The sequence below is a fragment of the Suricata suricatta genome, chromosome 12 (genome assembly GCF_006229205.1).
Source record: "Suricata suricatta isolate VVHF042 chromosome 12, meerkat_22Aug2017_6uvM2_HiC, whole genome shotgun sequence".
In the NCBI taxonomy this organism is placed as follows: domain Eukaryota; kingdom Metazoa; phylum Chordata; class Mammalia; order Carnivora; family Herpestidae; genus Suricata; species Suricata suricatta.
In genome coordinates, this window is record NC_043711.1 from 10,736,605 (window position 1) to 10,753,207 (window position 16,603).

At 38.5% G+C, this 16,603-nt stretch overlaps 1 protein-coding gene across 1 annotated transcript in view; it reads right to left on the bottom strand.

Moving 5' to 3' along the window:
- Positions 1–3,382: 3,382 nt before the first annotated feature.
- Positions 3,383–16,603, bottom strand: part of LOC115274371 — a 16,572-nt gene continuing 3,351 nt past the window's right edge. Inside the window, 2 exon segments of the mRNA XM_029917825.1 lie at positions 3,383–4,401; positions 7,039–7,102. Coding sequence (XP_029773685.1) covers positions 3,383–4,401; positions 7,039–7,102 — 1,083 coding nt within the window.

Below are 16,603 nucleotides of genomic sequence, written 5' to 3' on the forward strand. Positions count from 1 at the left end.
ATGTGTAAGTGAAATCAAACCGATTGAATTGAACAACTGGAGTGGTAGATGTTTACAAGATGCCCACAAATCCCAGTCTTTTTCTGTAGCCCTGTGTTTGTCAGTGTGTGCAGTACCTTCCATCAGGTGGTGGAGACTATTCTTTCACCTTTGATCTGAGAGGGATTAAGATATTTTATTTGCTGAAGCCAGCATAATATGATAGAAGCGACAGGAGACTTTGGAGGCCTTGGTGCATTTCTACTGATCTCTCTTGGAACTCTGCCTCTGAAAAGTAAATAAACTCAGGTGCGCTGCCACAGGAAGTGAGGACATGTGGAGCACAGCTCAGTTGTCCAGGCAACGTCACCTTGGATCAGTCACAGCTAACTACCAAAGCCCCAATTATATTAGAATGCCCTGGCAACATCATCAGAGACTCCTCAGATGACACACAGCTGACTCAAGACCCTTGAGGAAATCAACAGAGATTAGAATAACTCATCACCATAAAATCCCAGTTGATACTAAAGACATTCTACCAAGCCATTTGCTCTCAAGATGGCTTTTATGACACAACTCTCATGATCATTCTGTCATTCAAGTTTATTTTGGACATTGTAAAAACATGAGTCCACTGAAGATCTTTTAGAGATAACCAGTAGATGTTGGAAGGACACGCATTTTTGTGCAGAAAAATTGGTGATCTGAAATCAAGTAACTGTGCAGGATTTCATGTTCTCTTGTATCTTGCCAAGACACTTCGATTTTACCCCAGTGAGATTCATTTTTGGTATTGACCTCCAGACCTGGAGGAGTAGAAATTTGTTTCCTTTAATTCTTTAGTGTGGTGACTGGTAATAGCAGCAATAGGAAAGTGACAAAATCATTTATCCAATAAAATCCTGTTTGAAGAAATGGAAATGAAGTTTATCAACTCAATTCCCTCCCTTGAGTAAGAGCATTTAGTGTTGAAACCCTACTTAAGTAGCTGAAACGAAATCTAAAGTGAATTTGGAGATAGTCCTATTAGCTGGATCAGAGAATTTCTTCTTGCATAAGTGTAAATGTAGTTTTTGTTTTGGAGGCCTCTGTGCATCAGGGTAGGAGAAGCCATTCATTGTTAAAATAAAGACCACCCATTCTACTCTAATATTTTGTCTAAATTTATCCATTTTAGAATTCCATCTTAATGCAAACCTTCATTTTTTCCCTTTCTTTACCTTCCAAGGTCTCTCACACTTTCTTTCAACACAACAGATAATTTATAATGAATTATAATGATGGTTATGAATCTTGTGCATGTACATTTGTGTGAGTGAGTGTGTTTGTTTGAAAGAAAAATATGCATACACAGACATTTGCATACACACAACTCTTACTCTTGAAAATTCTTTAGACCCAACAAGCATTTCTACAGTTTTCTTTTTTCCTCATCACATCCTTTGAAGTTAGGTTCATTCTTCCACATTACCTTCAGAAGAAAATGAAGGTTTGAGGGATAACATCCTACCAATTGCATAATAAAGGAGTTAAAATTTCCTGTGCATCTTCTTAAGTTCTATAGAACCATGTGGAATATGCCATGATTTTTCGATGACTCACTCAATTCCTAGATTTGTACACTTTAAATATGTACATTTTGCCTTATGTAATAAACTCCCAATAAATTAATTTGCATTAAAAAATTCTAGTGTCACAAGACTCAGCATCAGATCTGGAGCATAGTTAGCTGAGTCTCACCCAACAGGGTGGGAGAGCTCTTTCCTGCTGTGAAAAAGCAAAGGTTCACATGTGGATATTAAAAAAGAGTGGAGTGAAATTAAGACGATTCACATTTGACAAACTGATTCTAGAAGATTAGCCTGCATTTATCAAAGGAGTGTAATGCCATAAATTGGTTCAAGGTAAAAGAGGATGACAGTCTCTCGGTTCATGATTGAGCCTTAGAAATAAAAGATAGAGATTCACACCCACCTACAGACTCATAGGAGCCCAGCAGACATTTCCCTACCCTACATTTCCCTTTGATAAGACAGACACCGTACTAAGCTTCTTATTTGAGGATGCTTTGTATGCAGCTATAGTAACTGATATAATACGCAAATCAGGCAGAAGTAAGAGCATTTGTCATAATCTGACTCATTTTATTATGGGCATTTCTGATATGTAACATCCACGGTTACTTTGTTCTTCAAGTTTATCTCACTTAACTGTATTAAAAATAACCTCACTGAGCTCCTTTGAGATAACATGGAAAGTTTGGAAGGACATGCATGTTTGCACAAGGCCTGTGATTCTGAATTACATATCTAGACAGGAATCCACACTTGCCTGTGAGTCATCCAGTGACTTGGAAGAAGATGTATAATGGAGGATACTCATATCATTCCCTTTAGTGGTTGCTGCCCCTTTAGTGGTTATGGCAAAATTTCGAATAGTGGGACACATTTCATTTAGAGAAAGGGAAGGAATCATATTTGTATGTGGGCCTGGCAAACATCAGAAACCAGAAAATGATTTAATAAACCCCCAAACATTCCACCAGCCTTTCATCATAAGGAATACATACTACAATGGACCCTGATATCCTATAATTCAATGAGTAGATGAAGTGCCTGTGAAAGAAATACTTTGCATAGCAATAAATGTGATATTCAATATTTTTCTTTTTTATACATAAAGCCAATCTTGACTCTCAGGCCAAAATATATCAATCTTTTTCCCCCAATGTTTATCTTTATATGGAGATATACTTGAAAATGTGTGAGTATTATGATTTTTTTTTTGGCAGTGACTAGGATAAGCATGGGGGAGGCAAGCTGTGTAACAGAACAGGATCTTACTGTGTAGAAAAATCTCCATGATCAGACATAACAACCTGTGATCCAAAGACTACATTATCAGGAAGAGCAGCTAAGGTAGTGATATTCAAAACAATGGTGTTCACAAGAGTGAAGCCGTGTGGCCTTAGATCTTTCTCCCTTATAGACTTATATAAATAGCTGTAGTGGCCAAGAGTAGACTTTCCATTGGAGTAGTATAACTCATGACTGCGTTTTATTCATTCAAGCAAAAGAAAAATGTACTCACTATATTATATTTGAGAGGAAGTTATTATTAACTGATCGAAGCAGTTCTTTAAAATAAGTGAGAATTTCCAAATATTTCACAGTCAATGGGAGAATAACATTGGGAGGGTAGGAAAAACAAAGAGAAATCTCTTGGATATCAGAGATAGCACAAAGCCTGATAGAGTGAGTTACTATACTGTTCAGAGATGTTGAAACAAACAAACAAAATTCCAGGAAAAAAATAGAGGAGGCATGTCCTGCTTCCAAAATTAGATCAAAGAATCTCAACATTTGGCTGAGGTTCTTGGCCCTGAATTATGGGCACTTATTCATCCCAGGACAGCTTGCCCTTTTGTAGCTACCATCCCAAAGATTCTCCTCAGAGCCTCTTTTATGTCTTTGTTCCTCAGGCTGTAGATGAAGGGGTTCAGCATGGGCGTGACCACCGTGTACATCACTGAGGCTGTGGCACTTGAGTGTGAGCTCTGGGTAGCAGCAGAACTAAGATATACCCCTAAGCTCGTACAACAGAATAAAGAGACCACTGAGAGGTGAGATGCACAGGTAGAAAATGCTTTATACTTGCCCTGAGCTGATGAGATCCCACGTACGGAAGAAATTATCTTAAAATAAGAACAAATGATCCCAATGAAGGGACCTCCTCCCAGCAACATAGCTAAAAAATATACCACCATGTTGTTGAGAAAGGTGTCAGAACAGGCAAGTTGGATCATCTGATTGAGTTCACAGTAAAAGTGGGGGATTTCCAAGACTGTACAGAAGGACAATGGCAACACCATTAAGCTTTCTAACAAGGAATGCAGAGCACTCAGGACCCAGGACCCCAGAACCAGCAGTCCACAGAGCCGGGGGCTCATGATGACCATGTAGTGCAGGGGCTGACAGATGGCCACAAACCGGTCATAGGCCATCACTGTCAACAGAAACATGTCTAAACCTGCAAAAAGTGTGAAAAAGTACATCTGAGTGATGCAGTCTGCATAGGTTATGACTTTGCTCTGAGTCTGGATGTTCCACAGCATCTTGGGGACGGTGGTGGATGTGAAGCAGATGTCTACAAAGGACAGGTTGGCGAGGAAGAAGTACATGGGTGTGTGAAGTTGGGAGTCAGAGCTGATGGCCAATATGATGAGCAGGTTTCCAAACACAGTGATCAGGTACATGGAAAGGAAAGTCCCAAATATGAGGGGCTGCAGTTCTGGTTCTTCTGATAATCCCATAAGAAGAAATTCTGAAACTCCTGTATTGTTTCCTGGGTCCATGTAGCAGAGGTGACTACCTGTAAAGGGGAAAATAACATGAGAAAATTTCACATAAATGGGCATGGCTCCCATTGTTCAAATGGTATGATTTATATTTATAGTCAATAAAGTTATTTCAATATTTGTGAATGGATTTCAGGGGATGAGTGTTTCCTCTTTGATTAGGAATTTTCATCCCAGAAATAGTTTCCCCAATGGGCAGATAGCATAGAGTTAATAACAGATTATTTCAAACGTTTGAGAAATATATAGAGTGTTGACCATATTTTCAACATTCTGAGTCATAAATTAGAAGGGAATTGATGAGGAAAAGTACCTACAATTCATTTATGGTGATTGTATATACATGTATATAAAAATGAAATGTACCTGAGTTCAGGACAGAGGCTATGAAGAAAATGAAGACAAGTGAAAGAGAGTGGATGGAGTGTTACGTTGAGTGTTCAGTCAAGACTGGCTAAGAAGGCCAGTGTTGAGGGGAATGGACAAGAGGCAATGCTGTGAATTTTGTAGAAATATGTGACCTCACAGCTGCTTAAAGTTCCAGACACAGGGAGTTCCTTGTCCACACTATGAATCTCTCACACTTCATTAATCTGGTTACTGTGGTGTCCTGTTGATTGCACATCTCTTCTTAGTATCACACCCAGTATCCTGAGAAAACACTTCAGGGGCTGTCACATTGAATGAGATTGGAATTTTTAACAGGCAGCAAAGAGGCACTTTCTAATTTTGCTGTCAGAATTGTGACGTATCATAACGTTCCGGGAGACTGTGAAGACATTTAAAAATATTAAAATATGTAGATGTTCTTAGGGTACCTGACTGGATCAGTTAGTGGAGTTGAAAAGTCTTGAGCCTGGGGTTGAAAGTTCATGTCTCATGTTGAGTGTAGAGATTATTTTTAAAAAACTATCTTAAAAATATACATATTCTTTAACTTAGGGTTTCTCAGTCTCTGCAGTATGGACATTCTGGGCCACATCCTCCTCTGTGGTAGGGAGCGTTGTGTGCACAGTAGTTCGTTTAGAGCATCCATGGCCTCCATGCACCCCTCTTCAGTGTGACAACTCCAAATGTCTTTGAACATTGTTTATTTTCCCCTGAGGGACAAAATCACCTTTGGCTGAAAAACATAGTTTATCTATTAAAAAATATTGTGTAGCATTGATATAATAGTAATGTAATGAGAAAAAATATAAAAAAGTATCTAAAGGGAAATGGCACAGTCATATGGGTGTTGAAATAATGAATCAGGGGCACCTGGCTGTCTCAGTCAGCATCCTGTGCACATTTTGATCTTGGAATCATGAGTTCAACCCCATATTGAGTATAGAGGTTACCTACGAAAATCTTTTAAAAAAGAATGAATCAGCATGACACTTGTTGGCTAGAGGGACGTGTGTGTGTCAGAAGGACTTGGAGAGAATAGCTAGGAAAGCAATTGTGCCTAAATTTAAAAAATTCTTGCATTGGTGTCTTTTTAGACATTTGTGTTGAAAGTGTGTGAATGTGTATGTGTGCATAACAAAGAATGTTTTTAAAAAAGAAATAATCACTTTGGAAAGAAATAGTGAAATGCACTTAGGTTAAGCAGAATGACTCAAAATCATTGCAGGAAACAAAATTTAAGGAAGGCCCTAAATCAACTTCTGAACAAAAAGATTTAAAAGAATAAGAACTTAATGATCTAATTTAGATTTCCAAGGACTCAGAATAAAAGATTAAGAAAAAGTCTTTTCATGTGGAGCGGGAGGAATATCTAAGGTTTTAATTTTATCTCACATAAAGATATAGGGACCAATCATGTTTTGTAAGGTAAAGGTGATTCATCAAATGTAAAAAACAATACCTTCCAAGTGATGTAATTTCCATTTTAAAAATAGATCCATTAATAAGGGGCCAAAAAGAACAATAAAGGAAGACAGAGATGTGAAAGCTAGTTGGAAATATGTAGAAAGGGTGACTTAAGAGCATAAGTCTGCAGGGCATTTACCGTCATTTTGTGCAAAGCAGGTTCTGTGACAGATCAATTCTTCTAGCAAAAAAAAAAAAAAGAAATAAACAGAACAACACAGCGTAGAGAGTATATTATGACTATGTCACAGTTTTTACTGCACAAAATTTACACACTCTCACACATTCTGCACAAATAATTCTACATATCATAAAAAATGAAATTTCAAGTAGCCAAATTGTTGAAATAAATAGTAATTCTTTGTTAGAAAGGATGGGATAAAAAACAGGAATAAAACCCCTCTGACTACATTATGCAAACAGTAAGGACTCCCAATTTTCAATAAAGTGGGTGGCTGGCTAAGGCAGAATATATTCAGGCTCACAGGTAATGAAGTAATTGTAAAGGAAGCTCACTAGCATTCCCCGTTTCATATCATACATTTAAAATTCTTTTCTTTTAAAAATGTTTTTAAAATGTTTATTTGTCTATTTCAATAGACACAGAGTGAGCACCAGCCTGGAATGGGCAGAGCAAGAGAAGTACACAGAAGGGCCCTGTCAGGGCAAAGCCCAATTAGGGGGCTCGATCCTGTGAACTTTCAGATCATAACCTGAGCTGACATCAAGTCAGACACTTAAGAGACTGAGCCACCCAGGAGCCCCTTAAATGTTTTATTTGAATACTCAAAAGAGAGATGGTGCTGTGATATGCATGTTTCGTGTACTGCTTTGCAAGGATGTACTTGGGAGAATTCTTTCATCTGGATTTTTCTCATCAGTATGGACATATAGTATAACATGTTCCATCTTAAATTTGAAAAGACATGCCCTCACATCAATGTATATCTCTACACAGCTAATACGTGACTTTTCTATGTACAAAGCTCCTTGGTCTTAGGTTCTACTTTTATGTTTCTCATCCCTGGTCTACGTGGATCTCCATTATTATCATTGAGTTGTTGACGTTGAACCTTACAGTTCTGAGTTCAATATTTACTTCTAGATAAGAAGCTTCTGCAAGGCGAAGGAAACAATCAAAAAAACTAACAGGCAACTGACAGAATGGGAAAAGATAGTGACAAATGGCATATCAGATAAAGGGCTAGTATCCAAAATATACAAGGAGCTCACTAAACTCCATACATGAAAAATGAATGATCCAGTGAAGAAATGGGCAGAAGATCTGAATAGACACTTCTCCAAAGGGGACATCCAGATGGCCAACAGGCACATGAAACAATTCAGTGTCACTCATCATCAGGGAAATTCAAATCAAAACCACACTGAGATACCACCTCACACCAGTCAGAGTCGCTAAATCAAGAGAATATAGATGCTGGCGAGGAGAAACAGGCAACCTCCTACACTGATGGTGGGAATGTAAACTGGTGCAGCTGTTCTGGAAAACAGTGTGGAGGTTCCGCAAAAAACTATCAATAGAACTCCCCTATGACCCAGCAATAGCACTGCTAGGGATTTACCCAGGGGTTATAGAAGTGCAGATGCATAGAAGCACATGTACCCCAATGTTCATAGCGACACTTTCTACAATAGCCAAATCATGGAAAGAGCCTAAATGTCCATCAACTGATGAATGGATCAAGAAGACGTGGTATATATATACAATGGAGTAGTATACGGCAATGAGGAAGAATGAAATATGGCCATTTGTAGGAAAGTGGATGGACCTTGAGGGTGTCATGCTAAGCGAAATGAGTCAGGCAGAGAAGGATAGATACCATATGTTTGCATTCATAGGTCTAACAGGAGAGACCTGGCAGGGGACCATGGGGAGAGGAAGGGGGAAAGAGAGCGGGGAAGAGTGAGGGACACAGATCAAGAGAGACTACTGAATACTGAAAAGGAACCATGGACTGAAGGGGGAGGAGGAGAGAGGGAGGGGGGTGATGGTCATGGTGAGGGGCACTTGTGGGGAGAAGCACTGGGTGTTATATGGAAACCACTTTGACAATAAACTATTAAAAATATTTACTTCTATTTATAGTGTCATAAATCCATCAATCAACCAATCATTCAATCAACTTATTAATCAAACTGGCAAACAACTACAGCAATCTCTCAGCTCTGGCTGGGCTAGATTGGCTCTCAGGTGACCACAGGAAAATGTTTCTGACCTTATTTCCGTTCACCTTCTCCTGCAGTACTTCCTAGGATGTAATATTCATCTAATTGGGGAGAGGGTCTCTGAGAGGAAGGTCTTTACATGCAACTCATAATACCTACCTCATTGGATGGTAGAGGATGAAGCTCTGTCCCCAGACAAGGGAGCTGGATGGGTCGAACTTCAGTGCCCTATCTAGACTCAGGACTGCAATAGAAATGACCATCTCTTATCTGGTCTGAAATGTCACATACTGTGGGGCTGCTGCAGAGGAGGTATTTAAAGCCTCTTAGGTCTGTGCATTGGATACAGTTCCCTGATGTTTCTCCCTCCTTTCTCCCGTGATTTCCCTGAGGAGCACCGGTGTGGACAGAAGAGAAATTATTTTCTTCTGTAGAATTTCTGTTCCTAGGAGACTGGGCGATAAGCCATCTGAAGCCAGGTTTTCTTACTCCTGGTCTGTCACTTCTGACTTTCAGAGATCTAAACTCTCAGCACCTTATCCCAAACCAGAGTGAACATTTTATCCTGTTGAAGACTGAGAAATCAGTCTTTACTAGATCCCTTGGATTCTTCAAAGCATTGATTGTGGTCGAGACATAGGCCCTGATATGTTTAGAAAGTCACTTTTCCTGTTTTCAACAGAGATGTGAAGTTTGTTCCTTTGATATAAAGCCTGGAGCACTAACCTCGTGGGCTTCAGGACAGTTTTGCCAAAGCAAGTTAGGGATTTCACTCTCATATCACAAGTTCAGAGCCAGTACTGAAAGTACCATTAAAAATGTTTGTTTATTGTTTGAGATATGTTTAGATATTTTTATGCATAACAATCCAAATTTGGCATCTTCTAGGAATTGCCTGAAGAACTTTTCTAAAAGTCCATTGTGTGATGAAGTACTCTTTTGAACTGCATTCCCCATGCAGAAATGGGGTTTAAAGAATTTAGTGATCTTCTCAAGGTTGGTTGCAGAAAGGGGTTGGTACTGATTGGATTCTTTAAGAATGTTCCATTTCTACAAACTCCGTGCCCATGATTCCCAACCAGAGATGAGTCTTTCCCTTAGACCTATTTGGAAATGTCTGAGGGATGCTGCTAAACCTCTGCAATGAGCTAGGCAGCTCCCGACACCAATTATCATTGAAAATGTGAGAAAACTTACTCCAGACCAGCACTTCCTCAAATTCAAGGTTGCATATGAATCACTTATGATCCTGGTTAAAATGCAGATTCTGATTTTTCAGGTGCTGGTGTGCCTAAGATATGGTGTGTCTGACAAATTTCTGAGTGATGTTGATGCTGCAGATCCTGGTCCATGGGACAAGTTGAGTAGCAAGGCTGTGGTCCTGTGATAGAGATAATGCAGGTGTTTTAGGTGTTCTTAATGAAGCAAATTCTGTTTGCATAATATTTTGAATGACAAGTGTATCCAGTCATTCTGGGGGCTGTGATAAGTTCTGTGTTGGTTTCTTTTATATAAGAGCCCTTGAGTGACACCAAATAGAACAGTTTTGGAAGAGACTTTCTAGCAGACAGCATGAGTCCCTCCTGAGGTTGTCCACATTCTAATCATTGGAAACTTTGAATTTGTTACTTTTGTAAGAATGAGGGAGAGTAAAATAGTTAATAGACAAAGGCTGGAAATGAGCTGAAACTTAAACTCGATTTGGGCAAATGATGCAGGTAGAACTAACATAATCACCATGGTCCTCCGAATGTAGGAGAGGAAGGCAGAATAGTTGAATCAGAGAGAGTTGTGAAGATGCTACATTGCTGGCGTTGAAGATGGAGAAAGGACATTGAGGCAAAGAATACTTGTCACTAGAGACCACAATAGAAAGAAAACAGAGTTTCATGGAGTATCTATGAAGGAACCAAGCCCTGCTCTCATCTTGATTTCAGTCCTGAGAGTTACTTCAGGTTTCCAACTTCTAAACAGGAAGAGCATAATATTTGTTTGTTTTGCGCTTCTAGGGTGTAATTTATTAAAGCAGATAGAGAAATGTAATATAGACATTTATGCAATAGAATTATTTTGGAGGAATGTGCATTGCATTCTCTCAGTTAATTCATTTCTCTTCTTATGGGTATAGGCATTTTTTAAAATATATCCAACCTTAACTGGAGGAGGAAAAAGTCAATGTGGAGCTTCTGGTTCATTGCTTAAGTGGAATGGAAAAAGTGAACTCCCCTTTGGTAAAATAATTGTCACTCACTCGCTCACTCACTCTACCTATCCATGCATCTATTTATTTATGTTAAACATAATCTCTATGCCCCAATGTGATGCTCAAATTCATAACCCTGAGATCAAGACCTACATGCTTAAGGCACCAGGATGGTTCATCCATGAATCGCGTGACTCTTGATCTCAAAATTGTGAGTTCAAGCCTCACATTGTGTGTAGAGATTACTAAAAAGTAAAATCATAATAAAAAGGGGTTACATATTCTATCAGCTGAGCTGCCCATGCACACCTTGACTTTAGTTTTAAATATAAATTCTCACTTTGAAGGCTCTGTGCATTAAGATAAGAAATTTTAACTTACTAAAATCAAGTTCACCCGTTCTACTTTACATTTTGTCTAAATTTCTTCATCCTTTCAATTCCATGCTAATTCAAACATTCACTGTTCTGATTTCTAGGCTCTCCAATGTCATTTCAACATAGAAGGTAAGATTATTTTGTCTGTGTCATACATACTTGTGTAAGAATGTATTGGTATAAAGTGATATACTAATGTATACATATGTACATGGGCATACACTCCCTACCCATGAATGACTTCTTGGACTCATCAAATATTTTCAAATGCTGTGTTTGTTCCTAACAATATCTTCCTGAATTAGGTTTATTCCCCACATAAGCATCAGATAGAGGGATACAGAGATTTCAGGTTGATTACAGTTTTTACAATTATGTAACAAGATTTAAACTTTTGGCCACTTTCTTTAATTATATTTAAACGGACTTATTCATCATGGACTCTTAGTTTATTTTTTATTCTTTTTGTCACAGAGAGTGAGCGGGCAGAGAGAGAGAGAGGGAGACATAGAATCTGAAGAAGGCTCTATCTAGGCTCTGAGTTGTCAGCACAGTGTCTGACATGGGCTGGAACCCACAGATCTTGAGAAATGACCTGAGCTGATGTCAGACACTTAAACAACTGAGCCACCCAGATGCCCCAGTACTCTTAGTTTTTGTATGATTCCTTTCATTTGGAAATTTTTGCATTTTATTATTATTATTTATGGTAAAATGTTTATATATTTTGTTTGAAAGAGAGAGATAGAGAGAGGAGGGTTGGGGCAGAGAGAGAGGGAGACAGAAATTTCAAGTAGGCTCTGTGCTGTCAGCGTAGAGCCCAATGTGGGTCTTGATCTCATGACTGTGAGATCAGGAAAAGCCAAAATCAAGAGTGGTTACTTAACTGACTGAACCTCAGAAATTTTTTCATTTTAAATATGCTTAATTGAGTGTAATCATTGTATTTCAATAAGTTGTTTATAAGAAAAAATCCGTTAAAACTAATAAATATATTCAGCAGGATATAGAGTCAATATACAATTGGTTGCATTTATGTACATCAATAACAGACTATCATAAAGAGAAATTAAGAAAACAATCCCATTTACTATTGTATCCACAAGAATAAAATACCTAAGAATAAATTTAACCAAGGAGGCAAAACACCTGTACAGGAAAAACTATACAACATTGCTGAAAGATATTAAAGAAGGCACACATAAATGGAAAGATAGGCTCTTCTTTGATTGGAAGAATAAATGCTGTTAAAATGTCCATATACCCACATTCATCTGTGGATTCAGTACAATCTCTGTCAAAATTCCAATATCAGTTTTTAGAGAAATTGAACAAACAATTGTTAAATTTGTAAGGAATCACAAACGACCCCTAACACCAAAAGCAATCTTGAGAAAGAAGAGCTCCCTGATTTCAAACTATATTACAAAGCTATGGTAACCTAAAAACCATTATATTGGCATAAAAACACACACCAATCAGTGGAACAGAATAGACAGCCCAGAAACAAACCCACATCTATATACTTATCTAATTTACAAGAAAAGTTGCAAGATTATACAGTAAGGAAAGAATAGTCTTTTCAGTAAATGGTGTTTGGTAAACTGGACAGCCACATGCAAAAGAATGAAACGGGACCACTATCTTATACCACTAGCAAAATGTAACTCCAAATGGATTAATAACTTGAATGTAAGACCTGAAGCCATAAAACTCCTAGAAGAAAACATGTTGGTCTTGGCAATGTTTTTTAGGATTTGACATCAAAAGCAAGAGAACAAAAGCAAGAATAAGCAGGGTCTACATCAAACTAAAAACTTGTGCATGGCTCAGGAAAACGTCAACAAAACGGAAAGGCAGCCTCCTGAATGTCAGAGAATATTTTCAAGTCATATATGAACATTGGGGTGCATGTGTCCCTATGCATCAGCACTTCTGTATCCCTTGGGTAGATCCCCAGCAGTGCTATTGTTGGGTCATAGGAGATTTCTATTGATAGTTTTTGAAGAACCTCCACACTGTTTTCCAGAGCGGCTGTATCAGTTTGCATTCCCTAGACACATCTTTTCTTAGTATCCATTGGCAGATGAATTAATAATCATGGCATACCTATATAGTGGAATTTAGCAATAAAAAAGAAAGACATCTTTTCTCTTGATCAAACACAAATAGATCCTGAGGGCATTATGCTAAGTGAAATTTAGAAACAGAGAAAGACAAATATTGTATGATCTCACTTATATGTGAAATATAGAAATCTGAGCCATAGGAACAGAGAATAAGTTGATGTTTGCCTGTGGCTGAGGTTTGGGGAAATTAGAAGATGCTAGTGAAAACCTATAGAACTTATGTTATAAGATAAATAAGTTCTGTGGACTTAACATACAACGTAGTCATTATGGTTAACTCTACTGCATTGAATGCTTGAATGTTTCTGACAGAGACATAGTAAATGTTCTTACAACTAAAAGAAGTGGTAGCTATGTGAAATGATGAATGTATTCAAAACCAATTGAGGGGCGCCTGGGTGGCTCAGTCGGTTAAGCCTCCGACTTCAGCTCAGGTCAGATCTCACACATTCGTGGGTTCGAGCCCCGCGTCAGGCTCTGTGCTTACAGCTAGCTCAGAGCCTGGAGCCTGCTTCTGGTTCTGTGTCTCCATCTCTCTGACCCTCCCCCTCTCATGCTCTGTCTCTCTCTGTATCAAAAATAAAATAAAACATTAAAAAAATTAAAAAAAAACCAATTGAGGTGATCAGTTTGCAATGTATATGCATATGAAATCACCAAGTTGTATGCTGAAACTCCCATAATTTTATATGCCAATTAAATTTCAATAAAGTTCAAAAAATGAAAAAATATCCTATGCCTATCTTCTATTCGCATTTCAGACGTCACCTCCTCCCAGTGGAATCCTCACCATGACAACAATCATAAAGATGATGATGATGATGATGTTGAGGATGATGATGATGATGATGATGATGATGATGATGATAGAACAATACCAGGGTGAACACCATTATGAGTATGTCAGTGAGAAGGTCAGCCAATAGGAAAACAGTGTCAGCAGAAGGATGCCATGAAGACGGCATCAATGATACAACAGTTGTTAGCTTCATTAATCAATGAGTTAGATGCAAGATCCCTGGTATCTCTGAGGCATCTGGAAAGAGAATCTTTTATTTCCTTGATCTTTTCTTAGACTAGGATTGGTGATCAAAAGGTAAGAGGTGGTGAGGAAATATTTATATTTGGAGGAAAGCCTGACCCTCTGGAGTAGAATTTCCATAGCTGCTCATTAGACACATAATGCATTTTCACTGTTGTCTCTGAGATCTTTGCACTGTTGGATGTGTAAGTGAAAATAAACTGTTTGAATTGAAAATGCATCAGTGGCAGATGTTTACAAGATGCCCACAAATCCCAGTCTTTTTCTGTAGCCATGTGTTTGGCAGTGTGTGCAGTACCTTCCATCAGGAGGTGGAGACTATTCCTCCCCCTTTGATCTGAGAGGGCTTAAGATTTTTTATTTGCTGAGGCCAACTGCATATGATTGTGGCAGAGGACCTTAGAGGCCTTGGTGCATTTCTACTGGTCTCTCTTGGGACTCTACCTCTGAAATGTGAATAAACCAAGGTGGGCTGCCACAGGAAGTGAGGACATGTGGAGCACAGTTGTTTAAGCCAAGGCCACCCTGGATCAGCCACAGCTCACTAGCCAAGCCCCAATTATATTAGAATGCCCTGGCAACATCAGCAGAGCCTTCTCAGCTGACACACAGCTGAGTCAAGACCCTTGTGGAGATCAATAGAGCTTAGAATAACTCATCATCATAAAATTCCAGTTGATACTAAAGACATTCTACCAAGCCATTTGCTCTCAAGATGGCGTTTATGACACAACTCTCATGATCATTATGTTATTCAAGTTTATTTTGGACAACTGTTAAATACAGGACTCCACTGAAGTTCTTTTTCAGGTAACCAGTAAACATTGGAAGCACATGCATTTTCGTGCAGAAAAAAAAAATGGTGACCTTGAATCAAGTAACTGGACAGGAATTCAAGCTCTCTTATATCTTGCAGAGACATTTTGATTTTAGCTCAGTGAGATTCAATTTTGGCATTGACCTCCAGACCTAGAAGAGTAGAAATTTGTTTCTTTTAATCCTTGAGTGTGGTAACTGGTAATAGCAATAGGAAAGTGACAAAATCATTTATCCAATAAAATGTTATTTAAAGAAATGGAAATGAAGTTTATCAACTCAATTACCTCCCTTAAGGGAGGCATTTTGTGTTGAAACCCCACTTAAGTAGCTGAAATGAAATCTAAAGTCAATTTGGAGATAGTCAGCCCTATTAACTGGTACAGAGAATTTCTTCTTGCACAAATGTAAAATGTGGTTCTGTCTTGGAGGCCTCTGGGCTTCAGGATAGTAGAAGCTATTCATTGTTAAAGACCACCCATTCGACTCTAACTTTTATTGTCGAAATTTCTACATTAGTCTGTCGATGTTAATGCAAGCTTTCCTTTTTTCCCCTTTCTTTATCCTCCATGGTCTGTCAAGCTTTCTTTCAACACAACAGATAGGTTGTAATGAGTTATAAGGAGGGTTATGAATCTTGTGCATGTACGTATATGTGAGTGAGTGTGTTTGTTTGAAATAGAAATGTACATAAATACACATATATATGCATACAACACACAACCCTTACCCTTGAATATTCTTTAGATCCAACAAAGCATTTCCACACATTTCGTCCTTCCTCACCACATCCCATGAAGTTATGTTTATTCTTCCACATTATCTTCTGAAGAAAATGAAGTTTAGAGGGATTACATCCTACTATTGCATAATGAAGTAGTTAAAATTTCCTGTTCTTAAATATTATAGAACCATGTGGTATATATCCATGATTGTTTGAAGACTGATTCAATTCCTAAATTTGTAACACTTTAAATATGTACAGTTTACCTTATGTAATAAACCTGTAATAAATTAATTAGCACTAAAAAATTCTAGTGTTGCCACCAACAGTGTAGGAGGGTGCCCATCTCTGCACACCCTTGCCAGCATCTATAGTCTTTGGATTTGTTCATTTTAGCGACTCTGACTGGTGTGAGGTGGTATCTCAGTGTGGTTTTGATTTGAATTTCCCTGATGATGAGTGACACTGAGCATCGTTTCATGTGCCTGTTGGCCATCTGGATGCAGCCGCTCTGGAAAACAGTGTGGAGGTTCTTCAAAAAACTATCCATAGAACTCCCCTATGACCCAGCAATAGCACTGCTAGGGATTTACCCAAGGGATAAAGAAGTGCTGAGGCATAGGAGCACATGTACCCCAATGTTCATAGCGGCACTTTCTACAATAGCCAAATCATGGAAAGAACCTAAATGTCTATCAACTGATGAATGGATCAAGAAGATGTGGTACATATATACAATGGAGTACTATATGGCAATGAGAAAGAATGATATATGGCCATTTGTAGGAAAGTGGATGGACCTTGAGGGTGTCATGCTAAGCGAAATAAGTCAGGCAGAGAAGGATAGATACCATATGTTTGCATTCATAGGTCTAACAGGAGAGACCTGGCAGGGGACCATGGGGAGAGGAAGGGGGAAAGAGAGCGGGGAA